Below are 22,880 nucleotides of genomic sequence, written 5' to 3' on the forward strand. Positions count from 1 at the left end.
AGAGTCTTGTTCTTATCAATGAGACTGGTGTCTTATCAAAAGCTGGTGTTTAGTGTGGGGTGCCTTAAGGCGCACGAGTACAAGAATTCAGATGTTTTCACTTCATTTTAAGCATCTCCAGTGTTCAGTGAACTTTCTTTTTTTATCCTCTGAGCTAAAAAAAAAAAATACAAAGATTTATTCAGAAGACAAAATAGTTTCACAGAGAAAGTGTGGTAGCTCGTTTCCTTGTGTGAGAGCAGATAAGATTTACAGATTCATGACTATGTTAATACAACACCGATCATGTTTTGTAGTGGAATGTGATACCTGGAGAAATACTTTTTATTATTCAGTAAAAGCACTGGTTTCACAATAGTGGTCACCAAATTTAAAGAAAAAAAATCCAACACTTGTTCAAGTCTCTGTTTTGGTGGCCTTTCTCTCCATCAGCACAGTTTTTCTCTCCAAGTGCACTCTGACAGGAGGGAAGTGAAACACACTGAAGGCAATGTTGCGGTAACCTTCTATGAAGGTCAGAGGCTGATGGGTGTTCTGGAGTAATTCTATCTTGGTCGCATTAGCCTCCATCAATAGGTGCGAGTACATCTGCATAGCTGGGCTCGTGGGGCTCAAGTCCTCACGTTTTTCATATCTGTTGAAAATGGGAAGTAAAGTGTTAAAAATGTTTAACATAATATTTTAAGTTTACTTACAAAGCTAAAATAAAGCTTTATTTATTGTTTTATTTTTGTCACTTTGGTCACATAATGTAACCTGCTTCATAAGGCTTTCACAGACATGTTTATTCAAGTCCAGCATGTCTGACCTGCCTTTCCAAAATATTTGTACTGCAGTACCTATTCTGAGATTGGAACAATCTTCCCCTTTCCAAATGTTACCCATGTTATAATATTTGAAAAAACTAAAACTGACAACACAGATACTGAAAACTGAACTGAGGCCAAATATTTTCTGAATTCTAAGCTTAACTCAAAACACCAACAAAAAATAAATAAATAAATAGAAAATTTAAAACTATATATTAAAAAAAGAAAGATTGGTGGGCAGATTTCAGATCAAAATAAAACACCAACCTCCAGTTTTTGTTTAGTTGTAGGAAGCGTGAAACTCCAGTCTCAGCAGTGTAGGTGTCAATGTGAACAAACACATCTGAGGAAAGACAGCAACAATGATAGTTCACTAGAAAACCACGATTCTTTGCCTCCTGCATTTCGGACAGATTTTTAAATATGTAACCGTGTGTGAGTGCTCCCTTCAAAAAAAAAAAACAAAAAAAGAAAGAAAAAAAAAAAGGTTGAAGTGATTCCAACCTGCTGAAGCTGGCAACAGCCTGTGTAGTTCCTGCATTCCTCTGCCTCCAGGGTAGTTGTGGTGAGAAACATAGAGGCAAATACCAGAGTATGCCGTGTTTGCCAACAGCTGTCCAACCACAAATGCAGAACCCAGTTTGTATATCCAGGATTTCTGGTAGTTGCACAAACTAAATCACATGGAGGGAGAAAAAAAAAACAAACAGTAAAAAGCATGACAAACAGCTTCAGCTCTCCAAATTTCAATGTCAATTTTAAGAGAAAGGAAACTTTTTAGGATCATTCACTCTTCTTCCAATATAAGGACTGGTGCTGTACGTTTCAGCTTACATGAAAGAACAACCACGCGCAGCCACCAAACTGAGCACAGGAAAAGTGTATATGATGAAACGCAGCTCTTTGTGGGGCAACAGCGAGTAGAGCAGAATGAAGCCCACTGTGGGCAGCAGCAGTGCTCTCATTCGCCTGTCAAGGAGGCCAAGGGGGACAAAGAACAGCGTGCAGGCCAGGGCGCGAGGTACAGCAGAGTAGAAGTACCAGAAAAACGGAGAGGTTTACTGGGGAGAACAGTCAAGGACTGCTATAACCAACCAACAATAAACCCAACAACAATATCATGAAATTGAATTTTATTCTGTTTCTATTATTCTTATTTCTAAATGGATAGAATGCAAGACCCTGGCAACATGATGATGTCATGTCCTGTTTTTATACTACTTTCAGTAGCATCCTTACCTGAGTTTTAACTGAGCTAGAATGCTAAAGGAAGCTGGACTGACACAGGAATAATTTACCAAAGTGCATCAACATGCTGTTCATCAACACGCTTTTAAGATACCATGAAATTAAAACGTTTATTAAATTAACAATTATAAACTAAGAAATCTGTTGTTGTGAAATGAAATGACTAAAATATTCAGTCCAACAAGGAAAGTCATTTTTCCACAGTCAACAAAGTCCTAATTCTAACAGTTATCCTCTCCTACTATTTCCATAAAGTGAAATGTCACATTTTCTAATACATTTCTGTGTTTTTCTTGTGGTCGTCATTTTCCCAACTATCAAACAGCTAAACAAACAGGAGTGTGCTGGAATAAATCAAAGGATATTCCCCAGTTGGAACTTTTGTTGAGAATGGTGTTGTACCACAAAACCTGGCCTTCAGGCCACAGGAGCGTCCTCCAGAAGAAGGTATCAACAGCCACTGTCAGAGCTGCAGGAGACAAAGGAAAGCAAACAAACAGTGACCAGCATGTTTTTAATATTGTTAGACATACACTGTATTTATTATAGATGAACCACTAACCTAATGACAATATCCCAGCAGGAACAGCATATTTCAGCAGCTGCAACATCCCCAGCTTCCTGCTCAGGAGCGACATCAGTAACATGAGGCCCATAAAGATGCACAACTCTGACCGGAACACAATGATGACCAAAGCAGACAGGGAGATGAACCGGCCATATCTCTGAGCCATCCATGATGTGAATGCTACAAGAACTGAGCAGAGAATTTTACTCATCATTATAACGCTCGATTATTTAAGTTCCAAAAATAACAAAGAAAAAAACTAGAACTCCAATTAGAGCTGGTGGGTTACCTAATGGCAGGGCGAATACATTGGGCAGTGTCCTTGTGCTGTAGAACATTAAATGAAACTGAGATGCACATATAAGGCAGAAAAGGTCTGCAACTGTAGAGCCAAACTGCCTCCTTGCCTCTCTCTGCATGTGCCACAGTGCACCGATGACGCACACTCCCAGGGAAGCTCGGACTGTGCAGAAAGAACAACACATTAAACATCTCTTTAGAGATTTTAATTATCTTTACATCTGAGTGGTTTGGATAGTAAACAACAAAAAGTGAGATGGTATGCTACCTATAAGCTGTGTGTAGAACTTTGGTGCATCCAACAGGGTTGACAGAAAAACAACAGGGGAGGAGAGTGTGGAGAGGAAGAGGGGGCCAAGGAAAGTGCGCGGCACCACACCAGGGAACTCATGATGGTCATACTGAAAAGAAAAACAAGGTACTTCGTAAGACTTATACAGCCACACTACCATACAGTGATTTCAAGGAGTTCAAAAATAAGAGTAGATAAAACAATCTAATCTCTCGCTTTCAATCACATCACATGACCCTAAGCAAGACCTGGAATTTACCCAGATGTCATGGATTTATTTCTCCCTTTTTATCAGAACAAACAAGTAAAGTGTCTACAGCAGTCTCTGTTATGTTAAAGTCAGGACTCTCTTGGCTGTTCTAAAAAAATCGATTTTCTTCTTTCTAATCATCCTGTAGTTGGTTTTTCATTGTCTTGACTCAGCCTCTCCTAAGCTTCAAATCATGGAGTGATGCCCCACTATTTTGCTGTAAAGGTTTTTGACTGAATTTGGAATTTATTACTCTCTGCATGTCCAGATATCTAGACCATAGAAAAACAAAAATAAAAAGCCAAACCATGATCCTCCCTCCACCGTGCTTTACAATGTCTTCACAGCATTGTTTCAACCCCTACAATGTACAGTGCATTCTTCTTATAAAGGTAAACCTTTGTCTAAACATCCCAGAGAAGATTTATCTAGTAAAATTGAGCTACATTCAGGCAGTCTCATGCAAATTTGAGATGTGTTGCAATGTATTCTTAAGTCATTCTCACAGTAACTCTGTCATCTGTGGAAGGATACTACTGACAACTCTGTGCCATGTAGTGTAGTTCATCTTGTAGTGAACACCTAATTTGAAATGTTACAAGCTGTAAAGACTGCTGCAAATATTTTTGCTGTGTATTGGGTTCTTTTTTGTTTTTGCTTTTTGGAGGGGGGGTGTCTCTAAGTTTCAGGACTGCTTACTGTGCTCTTGACTTATTATTTTTCAGGACACCCTCATCCCAGGGAACACAACAGTCCTGCATGTTATCAAGTTGTAATATATTGTGATAAGCAACATTGTAATAAACAATAAAACAGAACAAAAAGCATTGATGCCACAACAGAAGAGAATAAAGCCCAATAGATATTGATATTGAGTGATTTAAAAATTCCGATATATCAACTTATTGTTTTTCTTTCAGACACACAAAACATAATAAATGTCAAGGAAATCTGTTTATGTGTAGTTATTTATGAGTCTTTATGAAGGTAATAAGACATTTCTGTTTAAAAATGTTTTATTGTCACAACAAGTCAGGGATTACTCATTTACATTCTGCTCAAGGCTGTTCAGATCAACTGGTTGTTGAGTTTGTGGCATTTCAAACAGGTTTTGCCAGGGTAGTTTCAGAGTGCCCTCTGGTGTACACGCAATGCAACATCAATACTCCGAAAGGTGATTCTCCAGTCTCTTCTTTGGATTTTTTACATTTTAAATTTCTTTCTTATAAATCTTGGTAGTGATATATCAGAGCACTACAATGCAGAAAAGAACTGCAAAGCAATGTTAATGCTGAAAACCAACAATATAGGTCAAGTCTCGTCAGTTACAAAACTTAGTGACCCTAATATTAGTCCTCATTAGGACCACAGTTATTGGTGGCCTTCAGGGCATAAATTCAATAGGTCTCTCTTTTTTTGAGGCTTTGATTTTATCCCCAACCCTGGCATCAAAGCTAGTAGTTCCAGTAGGGTCGAGTTACTCCCATGATGTGCTTATGTGTAGTGCGATTTGCCTTAAAATAAAATCAGGTTAAATAGCAACAGTATACCTATGTTCAACCACCATGTCCCTCAGTTTTGGTCATATTTTTTTCCATTTTTCAACAGAGCTCCTGTTATCTTCTCTTGTTTTATTGAGAATTAATGCATTTTTCTAATATTGTGACGTGAATGGGTGAGGATTAGACCACATTTTAAAAGTAATCAGTGTAGATTTATTTTTTCTTTGTAGCTATAGGTTTACGATGGAACAGTCCACACCACAGTATAGCTGTCAAACTACTGGTGTGTATGATTTCATAGCACGCATCAACAGCAAGCAGTATGTTTGGGACGTAGCATTACATCAAAAGTAGGCTATGAAAACTGTACCCACAGCTTTGAGGTCACATTTTTTTTCATAATGTACCTTATATTTAACATCTTTAGGGCCGTAAGAATGTCATTCTATTTTTTAAATGACAAAAAAGGAAATTAAATATTACGAATGTTTTATTTACATCCACAGGTGCTTTCTGTATCCACTTAGCTTATTAGCACATCAAATGGCTGCATGCTTACCTTGTCAAAGTCAAGTCTGTGATACAGAAGGTCGTGTGCCGCCTGTAAGTTGAAGCTCTCCTCAACTTTAGTGAACGGGCAAATAAATAAATGCAAGAGAGCAACGGAAGCTAATAAAAACAACAGCGGTAGCCCCAAAACAGTCCTCTTTTCAGCCATGACAGCTGAAAAAAAACAAAAAGCTAATTTTCACTTCCGGCAGTCACAGGAAGTGAACGATGCAACTTTTACTTTGGCTAAGGCGTTGAGGGTTTCTGTTTTAGTAGGGCTTTTGAGAAATATTATTGAAACCTAATTTTAAAAAAATCCAACCACAATGAAAAAAAATATTTATTTTGAATTTACCTGCGAGCTTCCTGAATTTTCCACGTGGGGATGGATTTTTTTTTTTTGTTTTTTTCTATTGTCCCGCGCGTGGCGACTCACGATTGGTTTTCCATTTTATTGACAGGCGGTTACAGCCAATAACCACAAGCCACAATTCGATTAAGACGCTGACGCGGAAAACTAGAACCGATTCGGTTTTTTTTTTTTTCATGTAACCGGCATGTAAATACCATTTTGTCTCGCTTTGCATAGATAACGCTATCTTTCATCTAATGCTAGGAACACCTCGCATAGATGTGTCCGACCACTGCAGCACTTTAACATTAGTGGAAAGCTTGCTTGCTAGTGGCTGGAGCGCTCGTCTCCTGATATGAAATTGTGTGAATTGATCTGCTGAGATGCTGTCCACCGGTCCAGAGCTGCGGCTGCTGCGCCTTGTGTCTTGCTTAACTCTTGTTTTACTTTGTCAAGTTACTGACGCCAAGAAGGATTTAAAAAGCGCCTGCAACACCTGCCGGCAAATCACCGAGAACTTCAACAAGGTCAGTGAGCGTTTGCAAACCTTCCTTTGTGTTGACGTGAAAAGACGTCAGTCGAATGTAAGATGCCTGGGTGCCCTTTACTCAGTACAGGGTTCTTCCTATTTCTGGGCTCAAAAATTAAAATGTCTGCGTTGTATGCCAGGGCTTCGAGAGAACAGCAAACCAGAACTTTGGAGGAGGAAACACAGCCTGGGAGGAGAGGAAATTGTCTAAATATGAGACTAGGTGAGACAGAGCCAAGAGCCCAGCCTACAGGTCACCCTGCCACAGGTCCTGTGATCTGAGCTGTTTACTTTTCACCAGACCTGCAGGCTTTTGAGCTTCTGTGCTTTCCATCAAATGAAGTTTGTTTTCTTTTCTTTTCATGCAAATATAAATCTTCTTGTACATTTTGAGATGTATGTTTACAATCTCAAACTAACTTGTGCACTCATCTCGTCTGCTGCTTTCCTTCCACCCCAGTGAGATTCGGCTGATGGAGATCGTGGAGGGGCTGTGCGACAGCAGCAGCTTTGAGTGCAACCACATGGTGGAGGAGCACGAGGAGCATTTTGAGACTTGGTGGTTCAAGAGGTGGGTCGATGCAAATGAGGTTGTGGTTGGATTTTAAAGGGGACCTAATGAGTGATGGACACATGATCACACAGGCTGGCAGATGCTGATCAGGGTTGTTTGCGTTTTTAAAGGCTTGTTTGATTTGGTAACCTGCTGTTAAACCTCATCTCTTCCTGTTGCAACACAGGAAAACGAAACATCCCGATCTGCACAAGTGGTTCTGCATAGAGACCATCAAAGTGTGCTGTCCAAAGGGAACATTTGGACCCGACTGCAATGGTGAGAATTTACAGATGAACCCACCAGTGCTCCAATTTTTTTCCCCCCGTGTTTCATCTTAATTTCAGGGCTTCCAATGTTATTATGAAAACCGGTCGCTTGTGTCATAGTTTAGCATTTTTCCAATGCTGTCCCAAATCGTCAGATCTATAAAACATCTACTTGCAAACAGTCCATTTCTATTTTGGGCCTCCTCTGTTCTCCCAGCTGTCACCCAGAAATAAATGTCGGTATGTGTGTAAGTGGCCCTAAACATGAGCTATGTCATGAGCAATGTTACACCTGACATCTTAAAGGTAGTTTAACTAAACAGTTTACGATGCATCTTTGGCACACACCTTATTATACTGACATCGCTTTAAAATGAGGCTCACTAAGATGTGAGATGAGGAGTCCGGGACAGTATAGAGTGGGGAGGCCTTATTTTCAACTTATCAGCCGTATTTGATTGCCTCCTTTCAAACCAAATTAACATGGACAACGATTACTTGGTAACCAGCTACAGAAGTGCAACACATGAGGAAAAAGGACGTAACACAAATGGATGATATCATACCGGTTTTTGCCAGAGTCACTTCACACATTACTTATTTCTCTTGGTTGTGCCACATGGGTTAAAACTACATAAACAATGTGTCTGTCTTCAGCCTGTGTGGGGGGTTCTGAGCGACCCTGTCACGGGAATGGTGCGTGCGATGGAGACGGGACCCGTGGGGGAAACGGGAAGTGCAGCTGCCACCACGGTTATACAGGCGAGTTCTGCCTAGACTGCATCGACGGCTATTTCAACGAAGTGAGGAACGACAGCTTTTCTCTGTGCACAGGTAAAAGAATAAATAAATTAAAAAACTCAGTTTACCTAAATAAGTTACCTGCTGTTGCACCAGAAAAACATCACCATCATTAATGTACTGATGGAAATTTGGTCTTCACTTCTGCAGAATGTCACTCCTCTTGCAAGACCTGCACTGGAGCAACCAATCAGGACTGTGATGAGTGCAAGGAAGGCTGGGAGGAAGACGACCAGGGAGCTTGTGTAGGTAAGACAACTTGTACTAGCTCTCCATGCTACTTGATATTTATCTTAACAAAAGTACTCTGATAAACAGGTAATCTGAGTTATTGTTCTTGCTGTTTGGGTTGTTGTTGTTCCAACTTTGATTATTATACCACTAGTTGGATAAAAATGCAAATCTCTGATCTTTTTGCTGTTTCATAACAATTTATTAACCACACAAATTGTTGCCAAATTAACCAACAATGGACCAGTTAGTTATATTTTAAACTCAGAACAGTACCAGACCTCCTAAATTCTTGAAAATGTTATTTTTAAGTACATTTATGTTCATTTTAAAATTTGATGCTAGTAGCACAAGTCAGAATGCTAGCACAGGTTTGTCCAATTTAGCCTCAGTTTTCTGTTCTTGGCTGATACCCGGTGTGGTCTTCTGCTTCTCCGAGGTTTGATCTGCTGTTTATTTAGAGATGCTCTTCTGCATACTTTGGTTTTTGTTTGAGTTAATCTTTGCTTCTTGAAGGCTTGAAGCAGTCTGAGGGGTATATTATGAAGTGAGATTAATGGCCATGTCAAGCTTAAAGTGGACATTAAAAGGCTACATGTATAAAGGCTAATTTACACCATGGAGTCCTACTTTAAAGAACTGTCATAGGTTTAACACTGTCTATTAGGCTGGATTTAAGCAGTGAACACTGCAGCTTTCTTCTTTTTCTCAAGGACAGTCTCAAGGATAGTCTGGTGGCTGGCCCTGAGTGTGTATGATGAACCAGATTGCCTGGGTAAAGCAGCAGCCTCGTAGCACGCTCCAAAGCTATTTAGCCCAGAGACCACGTTTCAATAATTAGATGGAATCTGAAGCATAACCTCTGGTGGCCTGTACCAAAGAGTCTGTGCACAGACACGAGGAACTACTGCGGACACATGACATGATAGGCCAAAGTCCATAACTTTGACTTCGTTCGGACACTGATAGTGGTCCACAACCATTATGTTATCAGGTTTGCATTCAGCAGGTATGATTCTCATAGAACTCAAGTGGGATAGGGCATTTTCTAAATGGTATAAAATTGGCCCCAGTTCTCCTATGGGGAGTTCTTGGTTATTGTGATACTTTAGTCAAACAGGTTCATAACTCAGGGAGTTCATAATTTAAGCATATACACTGCTCAATGTCAAAGAAAAAGCCGTTCCACTTCACAATGTTGGAAGTGTCTGGATCCAAGCGTTTCAGGTTCTCCAGGATGGAAATGTCAAATTTTACCTGTTTACAAAGTTTCATGGTGGTTCTTGTTGTATTTGATAGTCACACATCGTGTTGTGGCATTTGGTTACAAAACAAAGTTGCCTTCTATAAGGAAAGCCTCCCACATGGTGGAGGCTTTCCTTATAGAAGGCAGTTTTAAACAGGGACCTTGACACTTTCAGGAGAATGGCTGATGTCCATTTGATCAGGTTCCCGTGGAGACGGGCACCAACTGCTCTTGGAGTGGTCACAGGTGAATCTTGAGGCAGTGTAATAGTCAAACATTTTTGCTTTCACCCTCATTTTGCACCCACAATTGATGAAGCCAGAAGAAAAATGTTTTTGAGCACAATTAAAATATAATGATCTATATCATATATATGATGCATATAAGATTAATCCCACAAACTCTTTGAGGTTTACAGAGAATGGTCTGAAACATAGAAAATGTCCAGTGAGCGGCAGTTCTCTTGGTGAAAATGCCAAAGTTCAGAAGAGAATGGACAGACTGCTTTGATCGAGTAAAAGGCAATAGTAACTCAAATAACCGCTTGTTATAACCAAGATATGCATAAGAGCATTTCTGAACGCACAACACATTGAAGTTTGAAGCAGATGGGCTACGGCAGCAGAAGACTACACCATGCACTACCCCTGTGACCTAAGACCTGTGAGTTCTCACCGGCTCACCAGAAGTTGGAAACTAGGAGTTTGGAAAGATGTTTCCTGGTCTGACGAGTCTCGATTTCTGCTGCAACATTCAGATGTTGGGGTCATAACTTGGTGTCATAAAATGATAAGTCCTCAGAATCCACAATGTTCAGAAAACCTTGGAAAATACTGATACTGAATATGATTGCAATTTCATATTGGCACTTTTTGTGAATACACTTTTGTGAATACAGTATAGCATACGTACACACAGAGCCTGAATCAAAATGCCTGGCTGAACAGGGAAAGTTGATAATCACAGTGGTGATACTTATCATCTCCACCCAAGGTTTTAATTTTGTCAAACCATTTCCCTTTGGTCATTCTCTTCTGACCTCCACCATTAACATCCAGTTTTGCCCCTGAGATCTTTATTCAGTAACTCTACGTTCTAATCTGCAGACACACTTTTTTTTTTGTGTTTTCACTCTGATGTGGTAAAGCGCACAAAGAATGATCAGCAGATGGCGCTGTGTGGTTGCCAGCCTGTTTGATGGCTCTCTGTCTGATGTGTTGCAGATGTAAATGAGTGCTCCAAAGACCCCGTTCCGTGCAAAGAAGATCAGTACTGCCTCAACACAGAAGGCTCCTATTTTTGCAAGGGTAAGAGGTCATATGCCAAACAGTAGCTTTTGGAGCAGCGTGGAAATTTGCTGCCAGTGAACTTATCGCTGTTAGATGTTTCATATTACAAGTGTGTGATTGTTTTCCATTTGCAGACAGTTTTGTGAGACCTGTCTAACTTTATTCGGTGTGTTTGTTCCTCAAAGCCTGTGATACAGTGTGCTCCGGCTGCACTGGAGCCGGTCCCGATAACTGCCAGGCTTGTGCCAGCGGGTACCAAGACACAGAGGGAACCTGCACAGGTATTATTCACTATTTGAAAGATTTCTGACACTACATTAAAGTGTCAGTCTCCACTTTGAGTTTAATACAAATGAACCCAAAAGAAGCAGTCCTTGGAAGGAAATTCTTATTGCTTCCATGCTGGCGACCTGTCCAGGGTGGACCCTGCCTCTTGCCTCATGATACATGTCATTAATATGCATACTGTAAGCATGAGTCTCTCATCACGGTTGGATGCAGGCTTAACTTTAGATCACCTTATATTTGCATATTTACATATTCCCTTTATGTCTCTTTAGTTGTTGTAATAAGAAAGGATATTGTGAGCTCCAGACTGCTGTGGATGGACAGAACCTCTTAATTCTACCCTTGGAAAGTCTGTTTTAGTTCCCCTTAACTGATGTCACATTTGTAAGGATAATGCATTTTTGGGTTGCACCCATGAAAAACTTCTCTATATATTTTATCTATATATTAGATTTTTTTTTTGTATGTATTTATTAATTTATTTAAATCTTTGCCAGATGTGGATGAGTGTTCTCAGTCAGAGCCAGTGTGCACAAAAGAGCACCAGGAGTGTGTCAACAATCAAGGCAGTTACACGTGCATCTGCTCTGAAGGCTACGAGGAGCGAGATGGGGAGTGTGTGCAAACACAACAGCCAGGTGAGGATGAGTGTTGGCGTGAGGTAGCACAATACCCATTATGACAGTAGTAATTTAGGATGTGTGGATGTTATTTAAGCAACACGTTTACTTTGTGTGCTTCACTGACTGCAGTGTGATTAATGCTATAAGTTTTCCTATGTTAGATACAGCCGAGGAGTCTGAAGCACCTGAGACAACCGCGAGTCCGCACGGAGAGCTTTGATGTCACAAACGGGGACCAGGATTAGCAAACTGTTGACATTGTTGCACATTCGAAGCCCCTCCTTCATAAAACTGTCAACCACATGCACTTAATGAAACAACGAGAGCCGAGAGGACGGCGGTTTCCAGCAGAGGATGATGGACAGAGGGGAAAAAAAAGAGACCTTTTACGCTCTCACCATGCTGGGTGTTGCTTTTCTCCAGTGCGCTCAGACTCGTTGTCTTTGTCTTATATGGTTTTAAAAAGCAAAGATGTTTCAATAAAGATTCATTATGTGAAGTTTATCAAAAACTGTTGTCATTGGAATGTGGATGCTTTCAGCTTTGGGAGTTTTTGTGTATGTTGCAGCAGTCATGCATGACCACAGGATGGCAGTATAGTCATATGAAATAAAGACGCTCCAGCTTTAAACCATCTGGACAGGACTAGACGGTGCTTCTCTTGCCCTGATATCTCATAAATATTTTGAAGCTAGGCTAGATTACAGCTGCGTATTGTCCATTATATTCAATATCAACATCATTCTTATGTCCACCAACATTAACCCTCACTTATACCACACGGCCTGGGTCTACATGACGTCTGCTTGGTCTTGCGAACCAGAACCATCACCTACCCTTGATTGGCATGCTTTTTGGAAAGGCCCTTCCTCTGGTCCTGTGTGGATCAAAACACCTTTTTCTAACCTAAGTCTCACCTTGCGGTAAATCTTCCCAGCTTCCTCTGTGATGATGTCAGCTGTTTTGACTGCAAGGCCCTCTAAGACATAGAGAAGGGCAAGTAAAGACCTGTTTAATCTAGCAGTGAGGCAGCAGAGAGCCCACCTCTGCCTACTGTTAACTCCACCATGTGGAAAGGGGTTTTCTGGAGGCAAAGGAATTTGGGGTTCACCAAACACACACACCTATATATATAAAAAATTAATTGCCAAAGCAGAAAAGTAGTATAAGGAAAAAAAATGAACAAACTTGTCCTTCTTTAAAATTCATGATTTATAGCTCTAGCAAGACTGTTTTTTCTTTAGGAGAGGGCTTAGGAGAGCATCAGTATGAGTCAGCGTACTGACTAATACATGAGTCAGTGTACCTATTATTGATGCTACAACACCCATCTAGGTGAGTTTAGCTGTTATGAGATGTACACTGTATTTGTTATGATGCTTCCACCTCAGCCGCAGACCAGCTCAAGCGGGAAAGCTCGGGGATCATCATGTCGCGGCGAGCTGATGCAGAGTGACCAGGCACCATGAGTAATCACTGTAAATTCACCTGTTTTTTTTTCTCTGACGCACAGGGCTTTTCTTATTTGTTGCACTCTGAGGCAGTGGTGCAGCAGAGATTTTGTGATTCACTCACAGCGCCCGTCTTATCAGGCCGTGGCACAAAGTAGGATTCATTTCACTTATCTAAGATGCACAGTCACTCTGTTTGGACTGCTGACTTTCTGGAGTCGGGGGTATTTCTTGAAGCTGAATGCCAAAACGTAACATAATTTTCTGCGATTATCAATGTGGTTCTTGTTGTCACAGTTTGTGAATGTTCTGTGGTTCATGCTCGCTTTACTTCCCCTGGAAGTTAATCATCAGTGTCTCAACAAAGTCAGAGAAGCAAGTTTCACAAGTCTGAGGCTATCTTGTGTTACGTCTATAGACTCATTTCAGATTCTTAGTACACTTTCCTGTAGTAGGTTTTACACATCATGTTAAATACTGTGCAAAAGTCTCAACCCGCTTATCATTTCTTAAAATATTTTGTTTCCAAAGAGCCAGACTTTCTTGTCACTTTAAAAGTGGCTTTGAGCAATAGCTCTACAAAGGTGTCTGAAGGTCTTTCAAAGTTTTTCTTTGGCCATTGGATAGTTTTTCGCTCATGTTTGGGAACTTTGTGCTTTTAGGGCTTTGGAAACTGAAGTGAGTGACGTTAGGTTGAGGGTCAGAGGACACCTGAGGAGTGGAGAAGAAGTGTACTGGTGCGTGAGCATCATTCTTGTCTCAGGAACAAGAGTGATTTGAAAAGCTGTGGTGACTACAGAAGGTTTTGATGAGCCGTACCATGAAGACATGGGAAAGAGTTTTCCAGGTTAAGAAGAGAGGTGACGATGATTGGCCAGCAGTGCTGATGGAGAAGTAAAGATTACGAGTTGCACTGTGTCTTTGTGGATTTGTACTACTGCATGAGGTAGTATGTGAGGGTGGTGCAGGGCATTTGTGAGGACAGTGGTAAGGTGTGCAGTAGGAGTGATGGATGGATTCAAGGTGGGGGTAGGCCTTCTGATCACAGGACTCGACCACTTGTCTGCTGTTTAAATGAGGGTATTGTTTATTCCTGATGCTGGCCTTCATTTTCGTGCAATGTAGTGAATCCCTGGTCAGTCTCCACACACAAACACACACAAGAAAAAAAAGAACTAAAACGTGCATCAAGATGTGTTTATGTGTCTACTCATGCGTGTGGACCAATCCTCTGTGGTTGGAGGGGCACCCTGCTCAATTTTCTCTCGACTTTGTGGTGGTTTTTTCTCCTGCCAGTAAACTCATCTGTGAAACACATGGTCCGGTTGTAGCGGGGTGACTGCGAGGACGCTGACGGGGTTACCGAGAAAGCCTAGCATCAAGCAGAGCAGGAAAATACAGTGACAGTAAGCTGATGGCACCAGGATCTTCTACACTCAGAAATGCCTTTTCTTTTTCTTTTTTTGTTTTAGCCTGCCAGGACACTGTGCCCTCTATTTCCTGGCATCTCTGATTCTCCTCCTCCTGCTCATTCATCAGCGGTTAGATCGCAGGGCTGCTGTTTCTAAAAGCTATCCTTAGACAACAATCTTCATTGTTCCATTGTAAGGCAGTGGGACAGCGATAATCACAGTCCTGAGGTACACTGAGGGAAACTGCATGCTTAACTAGAAGCCAGATGTGGCACCATGTGTTTTTGTTGTCTGTTAGTGGTCTGCGCCGCCTCTGATGTGAGGCACTCCTTAAACTTGGTGCCCTCTCTGATGCGGTTGGGTTTGCCTTCCTTTCACCCAGCTGGATGCTCAGCCGCCAACAATTAAGCCTGACAAAGTGGAAACTCTGCAGGGCTGACCCAAACTGGATGCAGGATTCCTCAAGGTGCGGCTTGGTTGGTCACTTTGAGGACCCCTCAAAAGATGTGCAATGAGCCTGAGTGAAAGAAACCAGCACTCCTCCTTTAGTGTGCTTTATAAAATGTAGACTTTGGAGAGAAGTGAAAGCATCAGATAGATTACAGAGAAGCGAGAAGAGTAGCTATAGCTGTTTGCTTCAGGTGAAGGAGGGGGAAATTAGACATTTGTTCTGCGTGAAACAGAGAAATAACGCACTGACTTGCAGTCCGTATGACCCTTGAAACACAAATGACCACAAATCCAGTTTGGCAGTTTATTATAAAGTTCGTATCTGAGGCTCCAAACAGGGAAGTGTGTGCACTTTTGTAACCAAATAAAGGCTTTAGATGAGAAGCCAGATGGTTTAAAGTATATCGGTGATCTAGACTGCAATGTGAAAGACTCCTGGGATAGCTTGTCTGATATGAAATGTATAAATCTGAAATTAACTTAGCTTTCACTCATATGTATTTATTTGTAGGGAGCAGACTATCATGTTACACAACAATGCCAATCCAGCACACAGTGATTTTTAGCAGTCAGTTTAAACAGCTCCCATTTGAATATGTTTATTTGTTTTGTATACTTTGGTTAATCTCCCCTTCAAGTTTGCCTTTTTTGTGCACCTTCATGATTGGATTTTCACTGTGTGCCTCAACTAGAGCCTGATGAATATATGGTTTGTAAGACCAACACCCGATATTTGTTCTTTTCCAGTGTTCCAATATATTGGCCAATTTTTATTTCTAGACATACGAACTGTAAAAATATTTACCTAACCTTTGTTTTATTGACTCATTTACACTGCGTGACTGTGCTCTGATCAGCTGCTTGCTGTGTTTGTGTCGTTCCAAATATGTGTTGTCATCAGGGAAGGACTACACAACATCAACACTTGTAACATGGCTGAAGCGTGTTTCTTCTTTACTCTTTAAAATGTTCATTTATCAACTGTTAGAAATGCTGATATCAGTACATCAGTAAATAGTTGACATCTGTCCATAATGTGAGTGTGCCGATAAATCAGTCAGACTCTAGCCTCAGCTTCTGTGTCACACTAATCGCACAGCTCATGGGAGCAATTTTGGTAAAGAATTCAAAGCATCCAAACGTGAATGTGGTGCATCAGGTAAGAAACAACCTTGTCTTAATCCTCAAAATGCAATTAAAACACCCACCATTTTGAGAATGGATGAGTTCCAATGAGATTCATCTTAGATGTGCTAGTGCAAATGCTCAGTGGGATTTGGAACTGCACATCCTATGCAATCCATAGCATCTACTACAACTGCCTGTTAAGAGGAGCGTGTGTGGAAGTGGAAGGTTATGTGGTTACAATGAAACACTAAACTGGAAGACACTAAAATGCTGATGATAAAAATGTAAAATCTGTTTATATCAGGGAGAGTGGGAAAAGTGGGAAATTACCACTAAATGTATGTTAGTGGTGTGTTTGCAGCCCAGTCTGAAGATGAATGTTGAAATGTCCCCAAAAAATATTTTTGTTCGTGTACCAAAAAGCCATCCTTTCATTTCCTGCTTTTCCAATTCAGGATTTCGGGGTTGCTGGGGCGTGTCCCAGCTGCCATAGGGAAAAAAGTGTCAACCCTGGACAGGTCACCTTTTTATTGTAGGGTTTATACGTGTGCATGGACATGAATCATCCCATCCATCCATCTGTACATCCATTTTTTTTCCCACTTATCCAATTCTGGGGCTGGAGCCTATCCCAGCTGCCGTACAGCGAGAGGCATGGTACCCTCTGGACAGATTGCCAATCTGCTGCAGAGCAGGGCCTTGAATGAATCATCCCTACCATCATGAATCATCAGTTTTTGTTTTTTGTTTTTTATTTTAACAGACAGCTCAGCTTTGAAGTGAATCTGTTTCAATTTGCAGGATGTTTCATGTTCATGTGGTGATGGATGTTTTTGAGACTCCTTATAGCTCAGTAACACTAGTATGCCCTGTAATGAGGAAAAATTAGTGTTTGACTTTGAATGCATTGCAATTTTTCATATTTAGAAACCTAATTTAAAAACGCAGACAGATTTCCAACATGTTACAATCGATATGAGTCAAGCTGGACCGATGAGTGCGTACCTCCTTGCAACTCAGTTGGTTGCTACTCAGGTTTCTTCTAGTTAAAATAGTATAAAACCAAGGTTGAAGAGCATGTGAATCTTTCTGCAGTTGAATATCAACCAAGTCAATATTTGTGAAGGAATTTCAGAATTTCTCTTTCAAATCTATCAGGTTCTGTCTGGTCTCCAAATGTAAGTAGTTAAAATGAATTTCTTCGAATGTAGCCGACAGCAGATTTGCAGCAGATGGTAACAGATTTGTGATTTTCACTGATTTATCACAGTTAATTGCTGTATTATCACAGATTACATATAACTGTCAATTTGACCCCATGCTCTTCCAGACTGATTCCATCCTTTCTCTGTTTTTTGCAATAAAATGCCAAAAAGATAAACAAAAGTTGGTCTGAAGACAGTAACTGACGGTGTCCTGGCAACCAAGAAAACATGAAATAAGTGGCAACTCTCATATTTTAACCTAAAACGTGGTCTTTTTCTAACCCAAGCCACTTAGTTTTATTTCTTAAACCTAAGAAAACAAAGAATAACAAAGTAATTGGAGATGAAGTATCTGAATTTCAGGAGTGGGACCACGGTTCTCATCTATATATGTTCCCCCAGTTCTACAACCTGTTCGTTTTCATTTACGTGCCCCACCCTCCCTCCCCTTTTCAATTCTTTAATTTCTTTACTTCTATTTAGTACGTGGGGATCTGCCAGTCCCCTTCGAGGCCTTCCCCAAACCGCAGCTCAATTCATGTCCAACCCATTCACCTTTATTTACTATAATGCTGTCAAAACTAAAATGAGGACATGGGCCCAGCGAGTGAATACCATAAAGTGTAAAAACAATCACTTCTGCTTTGGAATTAAAAGGCAACATTACCCGTGACATTACCATCAACCCTTCTAACCTTCAAATGCAAGCTGTTTTGGACACGAATCACATGATTTAAGATCAGACTGATGAAAATTTGTGTTTATCCATCCATCTAGCACTTCTCCAGGTTTGTTTTGTGGGGAAAAGAGTCTGAGCAGAGACTCCCCTCACCTCAGCCACCTTTTCCAGCTCATCTGGGGGAACATGGAGCTGTTCCCAAGCCAGCTGAGAAATTTAATCTCTCCACCAAATCCAGGGTCTGCTCCTGGACCTCACCTGGTACCACCTCAACTGCCTCCTGTCAGTGTAAAGGAGCTCTACTCCGAGTCCCCTTCTAAATATCGAGCTCCTCACTTTATCTGTAAGGGAAAGCCCAGCAACCCTTGGAAGGAAACTCATTTCTGCTGCTTGTATCTGTAGCCGGATTCTTGTGGTCACTACCCAGAGCTTGTCACAATAGATGAAGGCAGGAATGGAGATTGACAGGCAAACCAACAGCTTTGTTTTCATGCTTAACTCTCTCTTCACCACAGCAGATCAGTACAACATCTGCATCACTGCAGACTCCGCCTCAATTCGCTTGTCTATCTCACCCTCCTCTCTCCCCTAACTTGTAAACAACACCTCAAGCTACTTTAACTCTTTATCTTGGATCAGTAGCTCGTCCGGGAGTGGGGACACCTTTCTGGCAGATAACCGTGCTTATGTGCAAGCTGGTCATCAACAGAACTGCATCATCTGCAAAAAGTAATGTTGAAATCCTGAGGCCATCAAAGTGGAGTCCCTTCACCACCTGGTTACACCTAGATATTCTGTCCACAAACGCTATGAACAGAATCGGTGACAAAGGGCAGCCCTGGTGGAGTCCAACACCTACAGGAAATGATTTCAACTTACTGCCGGCAATACAAATCAAGCTCTTGCTATGGTTGCACAGTTTGTTCATGTAATTATTTAATGTGGTGGGACACAAATCAGTATATTAAATCCAAATTTCAGAAACTGTATTGTATTGTATTGTATGTAGTATTTCAGTTTTTTTATATGAAACAAATTAAAATCTAAGTGATCAAAGGTTAGTTTTGTTTAGAATATTCAGCTGCTGCTTGCTAAAAGTTAATGTGTAAGACATCTGGAATCAAGCACAGCTGCACAGTCTGCTGACTTCTGTGTTTCTGGACTGATGAACATGTTTTTCTTTAGCAGATTCAGTTCACTTCTGATGAAAACAAACAGGGAAACAAGATGTTAATCTGAATTATTTAGGTTGACGACTTTTTTTTCCTTTCCCCCACAACATGTGTCGGTATCTGATGCATTAGCCAAGCATTCGATAACACTGCACTTTTCCTTTCATGTGTAAAAACGATACTCTACCTGGGACTGCTCGGTTCAATAAGAGAAATCCAAACATTTTTAATTATTCAGCATGTTATTTGGCTGTGTTGGTTCATCGGGCTGGGAACAAAAAGTCAATGAGAAAATGGTCACTTTTGTATTTTTCTTTTTTTAAATGTAACCCCGGCTTCTTTTTTACCTGCTGATATAGAGTATGAGTAGTAAAAGTGTTTTGCTGTTTTCTTTTATTTATTATTTTTATTATTTTCTTTTATTAAAAGCACAATGATAGCATGAGTTTAGGACTCATCATTTTCTCACTAACTACATCTCAGAGTTGCATTTATCAGCAGAGCAGGAGGAGGACGAGGAAGAAGGGGAGGGTGGGAGAAGACAGGGAGTGGCGTGGAGCTGCAGTAGCAGGAACACTCTGTGCCGTGCAGAGATTTCACAGACAGGTTGAACAGACTGACACTACTCACCTTTGTTTGATCTTAAAGCCAGCGCCCATGTCTGTTTGTGTCTTTGTTCGCATGCAGGTATCTGTGTGTATTCTGCGCCTGCATATAGCAGTATGATGAGATTTGGCTTGTGTGCGTATGTGCGTGGCACCACCGTGCGACTCCGTCGTCTGGCCTCTGATCTCTCGCGCCCGTCAGGAATGAGAGGAGACAGAAGGGCGACTTTGATCTCGTTTTAAAGAGATCGCTGAGATGGAGAAGTCAAGAGAGAACGAGCACTTGAATGAATCTCCTCCCTGCAGTGCGTTGTCTCATTTCTCACACTGACTCAAATCAAACACTTAGATTAGTGGCTGGCCAGATGTGCACATGCGACACATTCTCGCTCCACCTTGCCACATACTGATGCTTGGTCTGAAACTCCTGCTTTGTTTCATTTTAAAGTGTCACTTACTATTATGTTTTTGAGGAGCAGGCAAAACAAAGCCTTAAAACACTCAATTCCTATCATGTACCAATGTTTTCTTTGCACTTCCACTTGTCACTCATTCTTTTCTCCCCCCTGTTTGGTTAAGTATGGGCACTAAGGACATTCAATTATGCATGTAGGCTATAACAATAGAAACACAGTGGTACAGTAGTTACCACCTTAATCTCATACCCAGAAGATTCTGGGCTCAAATCCAGGTGTGACCATTGTCACCTTCCACACTTCAAAGATGTGCATGGGGTTAACTTATGTGATGGCTGGGTTTAAGAGGGAACTCACAGTTTTGGACAACTATGTACTTTCACTTCATTAAAGACGAACGGCTAAAAGATAAACATGTCCTGTTTGAAGCATTCATTGGTTATCACAATGATAACCACGGGTCTTGCTGCATCCGTTTTAGATTTCCTATCAGGATTGTCCAGCATTTCTTATCTGATTAAATACTGTTGTTTTGTCATGTGCCACATGATACCTTGACCCATCAGAGGTGGAAATATTGGGCACCAAAAGGTTACAGTCTCATTTTACAGACCTACAATGCACACATCAATAAGCTGGAACAGCGGTAGTTTATCGTCCAGGAGACCACGGTGAAGAATATAATGTTATAATGCTGTGTTTAGATCTGTTATTTTAAAAATTAAATAGCATGCAAATATAGCAAATTAAAATGTAATGACATTGTGCATTTGCTGAGGCATGTGGCCCCTCTGTTGAAGTCCACCATATCACTTCATAACTAATCAAACAGATTTTGATGCTGAAAAGATGACTCGTGCTTGGATATCTCCAGAGCCTAACAAAAAACTCACATAAGTAAACCCAGATGACAGTTTCAAGCAGATGTTCGGCACCTGGTTGGTTAGATAAACGCAGGACTCCACAGTCAGGCATGTGCTTATTGCTGGGAGCTGCATACCATTTGAATGCTCTTTCCCCGTTGGTTGATCAGAATGATCAGTTTAAATGGAAAACCTAAGCCTAAAAACAGGCATGTCACTCACCAGCGATAGCGCGACCTGCTTCACACTGTGGTTGTAAAACTTTTTGCTATGAGTAGGCAGAATTTTACACTGTTAACCTATTTTAACACCTGCAGTAACATAAAACATGAGCTAGCGAGCCACATCAAAGGCATTTTTCTCTCTTGCTGTTGGACCCAACTTCAAAGTTGTTTCTTTTTTCTTTCTTTTTTGAACCTTTTCTCTGAAAACCAGCTGTAAGAACCCAGTGGAGGCGGAGGCTGGTGTTCCTTTCTCCTCACATTGGTGTGTGTTGCCATGGTGCTGAGCCGGTGTTGACACTGGAGGGTGTAAACAGGGAGGAGAAGGAACAAGGTGGTGCTGTGTAAGGGATCGAGGAAGCGTCACAAAGACGATACAGTCTGGGCGCTAAGGTGGAGGGGCGAGGCTGGAAGGTCACAGGTTTGATTCTGTGTTTATCTTCAAGCATTTTTTTTCTTATGTAACTGATTTATGGTTAAACTCTAACAGCATGCACAGTGAATACTTCTGTACTTTAATAATCGGTGAGCATGTATACAAAGGATGGCCATCATTGAAATACCTTATTTTCTTTCTAATGACCAACAGAGAGCAACAGCTCTGGTTTCAAAAATGATTTATGACCTCTATAAACATTTTGCTGATGAGACGAATCATCTTAGTCACCAGTTCCAGCTTTTATTTAGTACAGCAAGCATTAAACACAATATTTAGCTCATAAAATTATTCAACTGGGCCATTTCTGCTGGTACCTTTTCCAGCATTGACTTAAATGTCCACATTTGCGGATCATTAAATTAGGATCAGCAGCAGCATGGCTTGAATCTCCGCCATGTGGACTTATTAAACTGGAGCAATCTGTTGTATAGTTGCATGATGACAGTTTCATGGGTCTTTTAGATCCTTGCAAAAGTCTTTTTTTACAAAAATTTCTTGGTACTTTTGGGTAAAAATGTGGCTCAATAAAACAACTAACATACACTGTGCTTTTGATTATGTTGTTATCTCCACCATTTCCATAGAGAGTTATGTTGCATTTTAAGCTAAATGCTCTGCTTTTTCAACCATTCACTTGTGTGTATTGGCTACTGGGTATCACAATCAAGTTGTGAGTCTGATTAATAAACCATATGATAACAACTAACAGCTTTATCGACTATTTTTTGCTTGAACATCATGTTTTGCTAAATGAGTTTGAGACGATAACTGAGGTCATAAATCCAGTGGGCACGCCCTATTATACAACAATACTAAGGAGATAGACCCCTGTTGAGGTTTTGGAAATGCATGACGGAAAAGGTGACATTAACATGTCTGTCATTTGGACGTGGAAGAGTGTCGGATCAAGTGAATAAGGCCCCAGTCACAATGACCTAGAGACTGATTAGTGACCCCCTGGTAACCAGTTGTACCTAGGTATTACCTGTGCTTCACCATTATTCCAATCCCAACACCACCAAAAACCATCTGCAACCATCTATTATCTACGAAGGAAAAATGTACCACAATGACATCTAAAAAAAGAAAACAAACAAACGTCACATGAACCCAAAGACCACAAGTGCCTTTACCTACAGT

At 40.9% G+C, this 22,880-nt stretch overlaps 2 protein-coding genes across 2 annotated transcripts; one reads left to right on the plus strand and one right to left on the minus strand.

Annotated features, from left to right (window-relative positions):
• Positions 1 to 301: 301 nt before the first annotated feature.
• Positions 302 to 5,734, minus strand: alg12 (ALG12 alpha-1,6-mannosyltransferase). The gene is made up of 9 exons (XM_031758496.2): positions 5,529 to 5,734; positions 3,194 to 3,326; positions 2,915 to 3,088; positions 2,620 to 2,814; positions 2,423 to 2,526; positions 1,644 to 1,867; positions 1,314 to 1,483; positions 1,077 to 1,152; positions 302 to 634 (listed from the first exon to the last, which is right to left on the minus strand). Exons 1-9 carry the CDS (start codon positions 5,685 to 5,687, stop codon positions 397 to 399), a joined length of 1,473 nt encoding a protein of 490 aa, XP_031614356.1. The 5' UTR covers positions 5,688 to 5,734; the 3' UTR covers positions 302 to 396.
• A 279-nt stretch (positions 5,735 to 6,013) lies between these two features.
• On the plus strand, positions 6,014 to 12,210 carry creld2 (cysteine-rich with EGF-like domains 2). The gene is made up of 10 exons (XM_031758515.2): positions 6,014 to 6,397; positions 6,540 to 6,622; positions 6,860 to 6,970; positions 7,140 to 7,231; positions 7,879 to 8,055; positions 8,173 to 8,271; positions 10,723 to 10,806; positions 10,974 to 11,069; positions 11,574 to 11,714; positions 11,861 to 12,210. Exons 1-10 carry the CDS (start codon positions 6,254 to 6,256, stop codon positions 11,917 to 11,919), a joined length of 1,086 nt encoding a protein of 361 aa, XP_031614375.1. The 5' UTR covers positions 6,014 to 6,253; the 3' UTR covers positions 11,920 to 12,210.
• The last annotated feature ends 10,670 nt before the right edge of the window (positions 12,211 to 22,880 follow it).

Source organism: Oreochromis aureus, linkage group 17, assembly GCF_013358895.1.
Source record: "Oreochromis aureus strain Israel breed Guangdong linkage group 17, ZZ_aureus, whole genome shotgun sequence".
NCBI lineage: Eukaryota > Metazoa > Chordata > Actinopteri > Cichliformes > Cichlidae > Oreochromis > Oreochromis aureus.